Source organism: Malaya genurostris, chromosome 3 (genome assembly GCF_030247185.1).
Source record: "Malaya genurostris strain Urasoe2022 chromosome 3, Malgen_1.1, whole genome shotgun sequence".
NCBI classification, from domain to species: Eukaryota; Metazoa; Arthropoda; class Insecta; order Diptera; family Culicidae; genus Malaya; species Malaya genurostris.
In genome coordinates this window covers 90,140,511-90,155,376 of record NC_080572.1, presented here as the reverse complement: position 1 = coordinate 90,155,376, position 14,866 = coordinate 90,140,511, and the positions used below count along the sequence as shown (strand labels likewise).

Genomic DNA, 14,866 nt, shown 5'->3' with positions numbered 1-14,866 from the left:
ATTCCATCATCCACTCATTCACTTGTAAGATACCCTGATGCACTCCCTGCCCCTCCCGTTGTCGATATAATTGGGCATAATACAATATAATATAATATAGTATAATATAATACAACAAAACATAATTAAACATAGCTCAATATAATACAATATATAATAGTTAATGTCACAGTGAAAGTTATGCTCTTCTTTCGTCGCAGTACTGCAGGAAATATAATATTTTTCTTTTTATAATAATAATATTTATAATAATAATAATAATAATATACCCTAGGCTTTGTATGATGAGCTACAGGGCGCGTACCTTCGCTTGGCGGGTGGGGTGGGAGTCAATTTATACTTCGTATTGACAAAGTCGGACCATACCGAGATCGATCGTTCGCTTATAAATGTAAAAAGATGAAAATTATTATGTTATCTGGATCGATCACGGAGTGGACAGAACTAATACTGCTTGAAATTGACAATAGGTCATTAGGTGGTTTCGAGCATTCTTATACCTGGAATTGGTCACCAATTTGAATTATCTTTATTCAGTTGGGATTAATGTTAATATATAGCATTCGTCCTGAACTGGTGAATTTAAATAAAAAGAGAGGACTATTGTTATCAGGAATAAGAGTAAATTGACTTCTTATGAACAGTCGAGGAGGTGATGAACATTGCACTTTAGGATGAGCTTTAACTTATAAGCCATTTCGCACCCTCTCATTCTGTCACTAACGCAGAAGACGATAGCACCCAGTCGACCCCGTTCTATTGACCAAATGTTTTCATAGACACACGGGGAGGCATGAGATGTGAGAACTTAGTTATCTCACCATTTGACGACCACCAACTGTACATGTAGGACACTACCGCACAAACAGGAATGTTAAAAAAATTCAGAGCCGAATAGAATTCATATCCGAGAAAATCGAGTGCATATTTTTTGTCACTAACATGACTGGCTAAGGTTACGACCTTTGTTACATACACACATACAGACTTTTTTCTGAAATCACTAACTTTCCGGGCCTCGGTTCAACAATCGGTTTTCACCTTGATTGCATAGCTAATTTTCTAATTTCACGTCAATTTTTTTTTTGTGACGATGGCCTCTAGAAGAAAGATAACTGTGAGTAATTTTATTGCTTTTGACCTGTAAAATCGTTTTCCTAGTGTTTAATTTGCTATTCATCAATAACTTTAACTATGGAAAATAATTAAAAATTGTTTCAACTACTACTACCAGGGTGGCAAGTGACCGGGAAAAAGTCGGGAATTTCGTTTCACCGGGAAAAAATCGGGAATTTTAGTGAAAATCCGGGAGAAAATTTACTAGCCCTAATCTTAGTAAAGATTTTCAGCATCATGATTTTCTTGATTAAACAAATGAAAAGTTAGAGGCAATACTCCATTTTGTGTTTGAGTGAGAAGTTTAGTAAAAGTTTTGAAACATCGTATTGTCCCACACAGGTTTTATGGTGCACAATCCATTGGAGATGGGGCCAACATCCCATGTTTCGTTCAACAATTGTAAGGGTTTAATGGATCAGAACAGCAAGTTTTAATGGATCAGAACGCATTTCTTAGTTGTTATCAACAACAGCACATCGAACGGATGATTTTGCTGGATTTCTGTTAAATTTCAGCATAAGTTTGCATAATATGATTGCAAAAGAAATATCAGGTAATATGTTTAATAAAATTATGAAAAATTCTTAGGAGCCTTCATGTTTTTGAGTGGGCTAATAATTGTCCTAATTTCATCATAATTTGTCCCAGTAATGTCATCTTGAGACAATACTTATGTTGTAATCTTGGTATTGATTTCAATAGGATTCACAAAATTTAAAAAGCTGTCGACTTTGACCTTGTCCACCGTTTGCAATGAGTATTTGATTTCCTTTTTTGAGAGCTGAAATTGGTTTCTGAGAGTTTGTAAAAAACCTTAGAAAGGTTTAGAAGATGGTTTGATTTGTTCAGTGGACCTATGTTTAATTTCTTTTTGAAGGTCATTAACTATGGATTTCATAGTACGATCACAAGAATGCGGATATTGATGTCGACGAAGAATCAAACTTAGATCATCTCAGTCGCCAGAGGCATAGATTGTTGTTGTTTTTCCAGAGCTACACGAGTCTATTTCAAGAATTTTAGAAGAATTTTGTTCTGTTTCGCCAAAATTCAATTTTGAAAGAATATCGTATATGTTGTTAGATGGAATCGAGAGGAGAATTGTTTCTTGTTCATTTTTAACCTTAGGTATACTGTTTTTAGACCATACTAGGCTAATATAGTATTGGAATACACTAGAGATGGGCAATCCGTTCACGAACAGTTCAACGAGTTATTTCTCCTCGAAGAGTGAATGAATTTGAGTTCTTTTTTTAAGAATGATAGTTCTCTATATAGAAATGAAAAAAAAATCGAATTCTTCGAAGATGTATACAAGTTAGTTGGGTTTTTCGGATTGTTTGCTGGTTTGAGGAATCTGGTAGAAGTTACACATATTCGTGACCTTTGATAACGTATAAAAAGAGAATGATTGTTATAGAAATACATAAAAAAAGTACTTACTATTATTGAATCTGTAATCTGTAGCTCTCATATTATTTTCGAGGAAACATACAAAGTTTCAGAAGAACGAAACCAAAAATTAAAACCGGGATAGAATAAATGATATATAAAAAAGAAGAACGAAATAACGGTTCAATAGAACTAATTCTTTTGGTGTTTTGAGCGATTCTTTGTAATGAACGGTTTTGCCCATCTCTAGAATACACTCCTAGTTTGAATCCTAAGAGTCTTGAGAACTACTGATTTTGCAGAAAGCCTTAACAAGACTTATTTAGTGGTTGTCTTACAAAAGACTGAATAGTTCGGATAATAACAATTTCAATTTCAATTAGGGAACGGGTATAGCGTGATGGGTAAGTCGATGTCTTTCACGCTACCCACCTGGGTTCGATTCCCAACCCCGCACATAGGGTCAGAAAACTTTTCTGGCCCGAAGAGGTGAATGACAACAATGTTAAAACCTCTATAATCGAAAAAAAAAACAATTTCAATTTTAATTATAAGGCTTTAAATTTAATTCTTAATTCTTTGGCTTTCAAATGACTGATGGTATTTTTGACTACCTAGAAAATACTAACAAGAATCGAATTTGGGGTAAAAGCTGCACTTAAGAGAATTATTGAAGAAAGCATGAAGTCTGAATAAAATGTGTTGATTTTTAGACAGAATTGCAAGAATGGTACTGCATGGAATTGTATTCCTTCGTGAAATGCAAGACTTATCACTTTTCTCATATCCGCTGGCCAGCTATGTTTCTTGTTTTAATCCTACTGTTACCTCGAATTAATTTGAAATAGTCAAAAAGATTGAGTTTTTATCTTGACGAGCTAGTACATACGAACAACATTAGTCTCAAAGTAATAGACGAAATAAATATGGAATACATTGAGCTAGGTGATACTGTTGGTTCTAAAGATGAATATTTGGACAAATTGTGGATGAGGTTTTCAAACGTCGTTCCAAGGATTATTCAAATCTTAAATCTTCTATTAAGCAAATCCTCATACGTTTTGAAAGTCTTGTGGCTCAGCGCTTCGTTGATAATGCTATATTGAATGCTGGGAGCGTAATTAACAAAACAGCACTCAAAATCATATAATCGATACAAGGAGGCTGTCGAACCGAAGAAACAGTTTCTAATCAAGACTAGAGCTTATGTTTTCCCTGTTCACCCTTTTCACAACCGGAAGTCGGATCCAGATGAAATTCGTATGGGACCACAAGAAAATCGGTTCAGCCATCTCTGAGAAAATTGATCGCTCAAAAACGTTACATACATACATACATACATACACAATTTCTTATCTTTACGAACTGATTCGAATGGTATATGACACTCAAAATCGGTTTTCGCAGTGATTGCATAACTTATCTATATGAGAAAACCAAGAACGACTTCTTCCCATTGTTATGTGCACTTGGCATAATGAATATTTCCTATTTCTAAATCGAGATACCCAAAAAATACTTTATTTCTCAGCTCTCGATGTTCTTTTGGATATGGGATTTCTAGAAACATTCAAAAAAATACATAGGCGATTTGAGCCTGTTCTAAAAACCGGGAACTTTTTGTCTCGCGCACCGGGAAAACCAGGAAATTGAAATCGGCAATTCACTTGCCACCCTGTACTACTTAATTTTCCAAAATTTCGGGTGCGTTTCTTTCGTAAATTTAATTTTTCAGTTGATTCTTCGAATTCTTTAAAAAGTGTTTTACTTATTTAAGACCACTTCTTTTTCGGCATCTTTTTTCTACCAATAAGAGTTTCCAAGTAACAACGAGTCATGCAAACCCATTCTGGTCTCTGAATTCTGGTTTGTCGTACTGAAGATGTGTGCGCAGTTTCATTTAAATCGGTGTAAAGCTTTTTCTGCTGTCAATTCCTGGAATTACTCCTGGAATTAGAACTTATAAGTAACAGTGGCATAGAGCAAAATATAAAATAAAACTGCCACACCATCGGGCCACATTTCTCCCATTTAAGCAAAATAACCCTTTTCAATCAAAGAAAATAATGTACATCCAGAGGGGTATTTACTATTTCAACCATCAAACTACAACCCTTCGAACTCAGTCACCAATCAATAACCTGTGTAAACGACGGCGCAGATCGGCATCATGAAGGGTTGATAATTAATATTATGTATTCCACCTACTTGGTCCGGTCTTGTGTTATACAATTCGCACCCAACTACCCCGCAGTTGTCAAGCACAACACCTGTAGGTCATAACACACGTACTTACCGACGTACTTAGTCTTGGCGCACGTCCGAATCTTTAGGAATTGGTTCTCGTGTCGGTTAGCCTGCCATAATCGAAGGCGATCATCGATGCTGTAATTTGCGGTCGTTTACATCGACTCATGGTTGGGAACCAGTTGAAGAACAGATAACAGCAATATCAACAACAGGATGGGGTTCGAAGGGGGACGACGGTTCGTTTCGGAATTTTATGCTTTCGTTTTACCTCCGACATTTGTCTTTCTTTTTGTGCAATCATTTAATTTCCTCGTATACAAACTGAATGTGACCAGTAATCATCGATTGAGTTTGGCGGCCGCTGCGGCTGCGGTGTCTCTTGGACCCTGCATACGAGGGTCATCCGAAATGAAGGGAGTGAAACTTTTCGTCATAAACAAAACCGCGGTGCATTTCCGGCTGACGCATTTTTGTGCCTCGAGGTAACAAACCTTCAGCCAGCGGAGCCTAGAACTCGACCAATGTTTAGAGTGTCCTTTCAAAGTTCAGTGATTCTGTTTTGATCCATGTAATGGCAGAGATGAACTGCTTTCCGGTCCCGGTGTGAATCATCGTTCTAAATTAAATGGATTCTCTGCATGCGGATCTTTGGCCTGTGACGGATTCTAATTTACCACTAAAACGAGGTTAAATGTTTCTGCTTCTGCGGATAGCCTTCGTCAACGATGCATTTCAATTTGATCTAATTTCCTGAATTTAACATTCGTGGTAAAACAAGCGTGAAAGATACAAACCACCGATTCATACTTTGTTATGTTGTGTGTCAGCTGACACAGGTGGAGGCGATCGTTTGCTTTGGGTCGACGGGTGGCCCTTTGATTGGCAGAAAATAAAAAAATAAAAAATGCTACGGGTTAAAACCGATCTGCGATCGATGAAGCAGAAATTGGCATGGACTAGCTAGTGGCGTTCGGTAATTCAAATCTAGGATAATTGGATCTATTTGAAATGATTATAAAACAGTTGACTTGGACATTTTCAAGGTTTATTTGTTCGACCTACTGATTAATTTAAGGTACCGTAATGATTTATGATGTGAAACGTTTACAGTCGTTGTTGACTAGAACATTGGATTTTTTTTTGACGTCAAAACGTATGTCAATGGTACAATTCTTGTTGTGCTTGGATCAAGCATCTGCAATCAAGATTAGCTTCGCAATTTGAAACATCAATGTGGTCATCTATCATCCGATCAACAATCCGACTTTTGTAGAAAAAGTTATTAAAGGAAAACCGACACAAGGTCCGAACAATGGCTTTTTCCTGAATATATCAAGTAACACTGCTGCTAGTGGTCGTAGTGATCTGATTGTTTCGTGCGTTCACGATAGTTAGTTGGCTTAGTATTTAAGTTATTCATTATTTTTACGTTTCGTCTTTGACTCATCAGTGCAGAGCAGTTCAAATTGAACTGCTTAGTGCTAAACTCGGCAGTTCAATTTGAACCGCTAAGCAGACGTAAAGTTTCTGCTACTTACAGAACACTTTTTGTTTTGCAACGAAGTGCAATGTCTTTTCTGACGTGCCGAACGAAAACGTGTTTTCGACTATTTCTGGCCGATGCAGGTATGGTCATTTAGGGGTTAGCCAAATTTTGTGCTAGGGCACATAACCGTTTTCATTATTTTTACGTTTCGTCTTTAAGTATTTAAGATTTTTTGGTCTTGAGTTTATCTAAAACATTATCGAAGACCTCAAAACCCTATTTTTCTCGAACTAAAAAGTTTTGAAACATGGTTTGTCTCTTAAAAAGAGATTTTATACTAAGCTGAGTAACTATCGTAAACCCATTAAACAACTCAACTCAACCGTTATAGCAGAAAATAATAGTCAAATAATATTATGAACACCAGCAGCAGTGTTGCTAGACATAATAAGGAAGGAGCCATTGTGCGAACTTTGTGTCGGTATTCTTTTAATACCTTTTTCTACAAAATTCGGATTGTTTTGCGGTATTCAAAGGTTTTCTTCCTCGCTATATTTCACATGAAAATAACATATTCGATGATTGTTAGAATCTATAAGGTGATGTTCGAACGACTTTTTTTTTAACCTCCAAAGCGAAAATATAGTTTCACCGATCGAGCTATAAATTTGCATAGTTCTTATGAGACCCATCCTAATGAGCATATTACTTCATTTCAATAGGAATTTGGCGAAAAACCTATTAGGATCGTTTACAGAAAATTGGGTTTTAACAACACCCCCTTTGTTTACATAAAGCAAAGTCTTGGCATTACATTCCTTTTGTCGAATTTGGCCTTTCTGTTCCAACAGGCTTCGAAGCCGATTCTTAGTGTACAGAATCATTGCATGGCTAGTACTATGGATCCTACTGACACTAAGAATCCTTTCAAATTCCACTACAGGAATGTAATACCGAGGCTTTGCTTTTGAATCATTTCGACATTTAAAAATTTTTGGGTCATTTTCGTTACCTTTCGTTTTAAATTAAAAATTTTACCTACAGTTAATTTGGCAAACTTAACAACAAAACAAAAAAGGAATTGCTTTTATTTAGGCATTAGCCCTTCTTAAAACAAAATGCAGAGCCAAAGATTTCATTTATACAGATTTATCTGTATTGTATAGATTCTTGCGTTGATTTAAACCAGAGTACAGATTTTATACTGATTTCCTAAATGTAATACAGATTTGTACAGCACACTTAAAAAAAACCTGTGATTTAACATCTTATTAGATGCACATAAATGGAGCGTCGCAGTTCACGCAAATTTACATCGAATAACGTTTAATATTGTGTCTAAGACTCCATGACATGAAATTCATTGATATAAAAAAAAGAATACTGATAGCAACCCACCGCGACTTGAACCAAGAATCATTGGATCGCAAGTATGTCTGTTAATCGACTGAGCCACAGCAGCATGCATCTGCTTGGCTGGTAAAAGATGCATTTAAGTTTATACAGTCGAACCTGCTAGCAGAACGCAAGTTACAGTCGAAACCAGTAAAATTCAAGCACATCGAACATTAAGTCATTACAAATGAGATTTTCCGTCATTTGACAAATTAGGTCTTTATGAATTACATCGTATGAGGAATTAAGTCACCTGTAAACTTGAGTATAATGAAAACCGAATAAAATTTAAGTTATTCCTTCAAGAATGTTCGAACTTTTGATCGAACGCTCTTCATCAAGTTCCGGACAAGTGTTGCATCGCATTTTTTGGACGCTTGAGACCAAATTTTTTTGAACTCCTGCATGTTCCCAGCTGCCTTACCAACCTTCTTGAAGACCCTCTTCACGATTGCCCAGTAACGTTCGATAGGTCGAAGCCGAGAGCAATTTGGTGGATTGATATTTTTCTCAACGGAATTTATACCCTTTTCCGCAAGCCAATTGAGAGTGGTTTTGGCATAGTGAGCCGACGCTAAATCCGGTCAAAATAGTGGAGGTGTACTATGCTTCTTATATAAAGGCAGCAATCTCTTCTGGAGACACTCAGATCGATAGATTTCTGCCTTTATAGTTCCGGTAGTGTAAAAAATGGTTGATTTCAAACCACAGGAACATATTGCTTGCCATACCAGTATCTTTCGACCGAGTTTCTCTACTTGAATCGACCTGTCCGCATCGCTCACATCCTCCCCAACAACGACAGTTAAGCATTGTGGACCTGAAAGGATTTATGAGTCCTCCTTTACATAAGTCCCATCGTCCATCAAAACGCATGCATCCGAACACTGCAAAAGACGCGAATACAATTTCCGGCCCCTTGTTGCTGCTCGCTTCTTCTGTTCTACACGGCCAAATCACGTATTGACATTGATTTTTTCTTCAAGGCTAGAGATACCACTTTCTGGACTAGTTTCGGGTTGGAAAAACCGGGTTTTCTGCCTCTTCCTGGTAGCTCATCCAACGAATAGTGTTCTCCAAACTTATTAATGATGGTTTTACCACTGGCATGATGAATTCCAAACCGCTTTGCCAATTTTCGCATAGTAATACTCTTCTCACTTAGGCATGTGTCCAGAACCTTAATTTTCACTTCCTTTTCAATACGCGACATTTTGAAAACGCGGAATTTCAACCGCACAAACAAGTAAACAAACGAAAGCTGATAGCCAAACGCACAGCATGCTTACTTTCGATACACTCCTTATTACTGTTTGGTTGCAGTAATTCTTTGAAATTTCATTCAGCAACGGACAAATCGCATGTTAAAATGAAAATCTTCGCAGATATGAAGAATTATCTTTTAACATCATTTTATTAGTGACAGATAGAGCTGATATAGACTTTTTATGCAAAGTAATACATATTTTCTATGAAAATATCTGGCATCTCTGTACACAGCCGATGAAACACACACACACTTAACAGCGTTATGTTGCAATATAGCGGAAAGAAACCAGTGCTACTAGATTTACCACAATGGTTATTTCATTAGTATTTAACACGCTCTTTCTGGTAATATTCGAAACCGAAATAGTTTTTTTGAAACATAAATATCAATAGTATAATTAAACTAATGTCACGTATACCAAAAAAACTTGATGATAATTTGAAGAAGAAAAAAAACTTTGTTTTGTAACATTATGAGAAAACCTGGCAACTTTGCGAAACCAAATGAGATGAAAACAAAGCGCAATCAAGTGAACTAAGTGAAAAACTTTCATCTCATATTTTTGAAGACTTTTATTGCTTGTCGGGAAGTTTTTGAAGTTTTTAATCGTTAATTAAACAAGTGGCAAGAGAACATTCCTAAACTATGAAGTCATCCAGCATTCAATAGTAGTGTAATTGTGCGAAACAGTGATCATGTTTTGAGACGAATCGTTTAGTAGATATTCAGAAACATGACGAACTGTAAATCTTGAGACGAAAATGTGTCCTAAATCGAAAAGTGAGTTTGCTTTAAAAGAAAAAAAACGATCACCGAAGAATTTAACAAATGTATACTATACTTGTGGTAAAAAATCCCGTTATTTAAAAATCCAATTGTTAATCTATAAACACTGCATCATTTTCAAATATCCTGCCAAAAAATTCACATACATCTTTTCATTGCTAACGACAAGGTCATGTGCTCACGCTCGGTGCAACTAGTGTCCTTCAATGAAGCCGGAAAGACACCTTGTATCCAGTAATAGTACAAAAAATGTTGTACGAACATATTCACAAGTCAGTCATATGATAGATCCGAAGAAACCACAAAAGTAAACACCGTTCAATGTCAATGTTAAACCTCACGCATCTCGCACTATCTGTGAATTGAAAGGACTTTGAACTTCATTGCTATGATCGTGAAGTGCACCCTACCTGAGCTAGTTAACTGTTTGTCCCCCCCCTCCTCTCTCTCTACCATGCCATGACATGACGGACTGTGATAATCGATGGTGAAATTCCAACGGTTCGCCGTTACGGGCAAAACTAATTCACAACATCGTGCGTTCGAGGCAGCCTTTCGATCGCTACTAAATAGAAGATTTTAATTATTTACAAGTATGCACGTGAATTGCCACAACCTTCTTTTGCATCGAGTGAATGCGTCGATCAATTCGTTTGGATATTTGAAGTAAATACTTAACATTTTCGTTTGTACCATGGTATTGTCGTTGTGAATGTCTCGGCTTTTATAGACATAAGTTGAATCAATTTTATGGGTTTCTATGGTCTATGGTGGTACTCTCAGGGTACACCAAACCAAACTTGTCAAAACATTCTCGTCATATCCAGTTGCTGTATTACTATTATACAATTGTAGTATCATTCGATTGCCACATGAAAAAATCAGCATATGTACAAGCACTATAATATTTTCCCTCTCTTTTCCTACTATCCAGTAACCAAGCGATTGCCGACTACCTGGGAAGCAATGGATACACAGACGCACTCGATGCATTCAGAAAAGAGGCAGACATGCCAAACGAAATCGAGCGAAAGTACGGTGGTCTGCTGGAGAAGAAATGGACCTCTGTGATACGGTTACAGAAAAAAGTGATGGAGCTGGAGGCAAAGCTGTCCGAAGCCGAAAAGGAAGTAATCGAAGGAGCACCCACAAAGGCCAAGCGCACGCCCACCGACTGGATACCGAGGCCACCGGAGAAGTTCGCCTTGGCCGGCCACCGGGCCACTGTGACCCGGGTCGTGTTTCATCCAGTATTCAGCATGATGGTATCGGCATCGGAAGATGCCACCATTAAAATCTGGGATTTTGAAACGGGCGAGTACGAGCGGACACTGAAGGGCCACACAGACTCTGTACAAGATCTTGCCTTCGATTCTCAAGGAAAAGTTTTAGGTAGGTGTTTTAAAAAAAAACTAAAACTTGTCTGGATACTAATTGATGTTTCATTTCCCATTCAACAGCCTCCTGCAGTTCTGACCTATCAATCAAACTGTGGGATTTCCAGCAGACATACGAGTGCGTCAAAACCATGCACGGACACGATCACAATGTATCCTCCGTCTCGTTCGTTCCGGCCGGTGACTATCTGCTGTCAGCTTCCAGAGATAAAACCATCAAAATGTGGGAAGTGGCAACCGGATATTGCGTGAAAACCTTCACCGGTCACCGGGAATGGGTCCGGATGGTGCGAGTTAACGTGGACGGTTCGTTGATGGCATCCTGCTCAAACGACCACTCTGTTCGAGTCTGGCAGACGAACTCGAAGGAGTGCAAGGTGGGTGTCTTGTTTTGCTCGTATGTGCTTAGTTGGAAATATATTTTTATAAAAGGTTTGGAACGTAGAGAATAGCTGATAATCTTAATTAACTAGTTATAACAAGGTGTGAATCGTAAATTCAAAATATCTGTAAAAAAATTTGCGAAAAAATAGTTTGCAAAGATTTTGGCTATTAAAAGCGAGTTAATACCAGAGTGGCAAGTAACCTGGAAAACCGCGAAAAAGTCAGGAAAAATATTACTAGCTCAAATATGAGTAACAGTTGTTAGTCTCATGATTTTTTTTCAACAAGACAATACTCAATTTTGCGTTTGAGCGAGAAATAATGAGTACCATATTGCTGTGAGATGTCAGTAGGACTTTTTCCGAGGCCCGAAGGGTCGAGCGTCATATACCGATCGATTCAGCGCGACGAACTGAGCAAATGTCCGTGTGTGAATGTGTGTTGTCAACAAAGCGGTCGAGATCTCAGAGATGACTGAACCGATTTTGATTAAACTAGTCGCAAATGAAAGGTCTCCCCGTCACCCTGAACGTTATTGAATGTACCGTTTAATTCTACTATGTCATGTCATTACACTCTAACAAAGTCACTATTTTCACAGTCACTATTTTCACAAAAGTGTATCAAACGTTGTAATACAGATACGTGTTTCGGAATGTTATTCACATCCTTCTTCAGTGTATCGGTTTAATAAGTTTATTAGAACAATGGTACAACAACAGTACTATTAGTGAGAATATTCTACTAACAGCTCAAACAAAAAAAAAGTTCTATTGAATGGTTTTGAGACCGGATGTTTACTTTTTGAGTTATACGAAGTTTTATGTCAAAATTTTCAATTTTTATTGACAATATCTGTCACAATTGCCTTTGAACACACATTATGTTTTCAGATTTAGATTTCGTACGGTAATAGCTATCCAACAAGACATAGATTGTTAAAATCCGTTTATTTTTTAACGGAAATATCAATATTTTTGTGTAAGCGACCTTCCACCTTATTCCAGTAGTAGGAGTTTTGAGCGCTGCTGTATGACAAGGCAATGCTTGGGAGCACGATTAGAAACAAGATTTTTTATACTGTCACATACAATTGTTTCTTAGTTCCAAAAAGACTATGTACAGCATCCTTTTTCATGATATTTTGCCTCGGACCGATTTCAGCACGGTTCGTTTTTTTATGGGTTTACCGGTCGGGCAGCTGAATAGCGCAAATTCTGAATCGGGCCCATTTATGGATCCAGAATATGCAATATCAATTCCACGCCTGACGAACTAGTCTATGTTGACCAACTGAACACTGGCGTTGGCCCGGAATTGTGCATTGATCCTTTCACCATGTGCAAGTGCGTTGCTGAAATATTTAAAGAAGATATTAAATACAAATTATACTTACTAAATATGGCTTGATAGAGTACTTAATATACAATCTGGGAAGAGGAAATTAATGTATGTTTTTGAGTGATGAATGATGAATGATGAGTGAGTGGAGTATTAGTATGGATCTAAGTAAAAGTAACGAATTTCTAATAAAGCACCAAGCATACTACAATGTAATCTATGAGAAAGCTATTTTCAACATTCAACTAAACTACAATGTGTGGAAGTTTTGGACGCTGTTATCCACGCCATTTGCGGTTCCAAAAGGTAACAAAGAGTATATGATTCCGTCATCATAAAACCAACTGCATACTGCAAAAGAGATCAAACCTGATTAGTAGATCGCTTCGCTACCCTAGATCAAAGTGCAGTATTTGTTGTAGCATGTACAATGCCTGACAAGTTTGGCACACTCAGAAAGAGGAACATATCCATTTTATCGTTCCCATTCTGTGTATTGTTGCCTCTTCTTGTCAGACATTACCTATGGCACCATTAGTGTGCATCCTTCTCCATCGAGTAAGGATACAAACCAGCCCTGGGACCGTGACAGCATCATTCAATCTGTCTCAAGGTTGTGCTAACGCCCAGGGCGATTTCAGAACGCTTCGTTTTTGGTAACATAATCGTTCGAATATGATATATGTAAACCAGATGATGGCAGCATTTTCAAGTTGAAAGTAATTCCATAATTATATTTATTTAAACTACTTACAGCAATAAATGCTGGAGAACGTAACACCCATATACCATTCGAATCAGTTAGTCGAGATCAGCAAATGCATGTGTAACAAATAATTTCACTCAATTTTCTCGGAGATGACTCAACCGTTTTCTACAAACTCAGATTCATATGTCGTATGCTCCCAAACAAGGTTCCTGAATTACGTTTCGATTCGACTTTTGGTTCCGGAACTACAGGATGATATGTGAAACGAAATCAAAATAGTGTAACTCATTTTTCTCGCAGATGGTTGAACCGATTTAAGATTCAAACGAAAGGTTTTACGATCAAACTACCAGTTTAGGAGATACAGGGTAATTAGTATAAACATGTCAATTTCACATAAATTAATTAAAATTGAAGGATTTATGGTGGTATACATACATACAAAACTGGTGAATTTTATCCGATTCTGACTTCCGTATCTGGAATTCCAGAGTCTTTTACGAAGACTTTTAGGGGCTCATTGTCAGTCTGTGATTGATTTCAGAAGTCTGTTCTGAAATCAATCACAGACTGACAATAAGCCCCTAAAAGTCTTCAAATTGGTAGGGAAAACAAAGTGTCATATAAAGCGTTTAAAAGTGACGGGATCCTTTTTTGCTTTGAACACTGATTTAAAAAAATACCTGGCATCCTTGGCTGTCTTAGCTGCAACGTCGAAGCGGTTTTATTGATAACATTATTAACAGTTTTGTTCGACGTCCATAGCATCGAATTCTTTTATTGTAACGATGATAGAAAAAAAAAGTTCAATAAAAATTCCCATTTTGCATTTCCCGTCCAGACGTATATCGTTATTTCATTGTATTGAAAAACACGAGCGAATATCCATTCAATTTTTAATTAACTGTCACACCTGATATCATACCATATAATCGGTGCACAACCCATAGATTTCGTCACGAGACGCCACTGGAAGTTATAGACAGAGATGGCATTTCACTAGAGTGATACACCAGGGCGTAGGTTTCTTTGACTTTGAGTGCGTGCTTGTGTTGAAAGTAGTTGGTGCAAGAGAATAACATTCTCTTCGCACGAATCGCTCTCACGTGCTCTCGCCTAAATACACCCAAGTGATCACTGGCGCGTGATGGTGAGCGAACACTTCTGTGAACTTCAATTAATAGAGAGTAGATCTGGCCTTGCTATGAAAAATTTGCAATGAAAACCGAAAATTTAACAATAAATTGTTTTATTTTGCTGATATTGCCTACCCCACGCTTTTTCTACCCAAACCATACACCAGAGTGCTCACCGGCGTGTACACCTCTGTGAAAGTA

General features: G+C 37.4%; 1 protein-coding gene across 2 annotated transcripts in view; it reads left to right on the top strand.

Moving 5' to 3' along the window:
- The window catches only part of LOC131438154 (lissencephaly-1 homolog), a 147,978-nt gene that overhangs the window by 127,520 nt on the left and 5,592 nt on the right, over positions 1–14,866 (top strand). For both annotated transcript variants that reach the window (XM_058607985.1, XM_058607986.1), the window contains exons 3-4: positions 10,633–11,090; positions 11,159–11,472. In XM_058607985.1, coding sequence (XP_058463968.1) covers positions 10,633–11,090; positions 11,159–11,472 — 772 coding nt within the window. The remainder of the gene's footprint in view (positions 1–10,632; positions 11,091–11,158; positions 11,473–14,866) is intronic.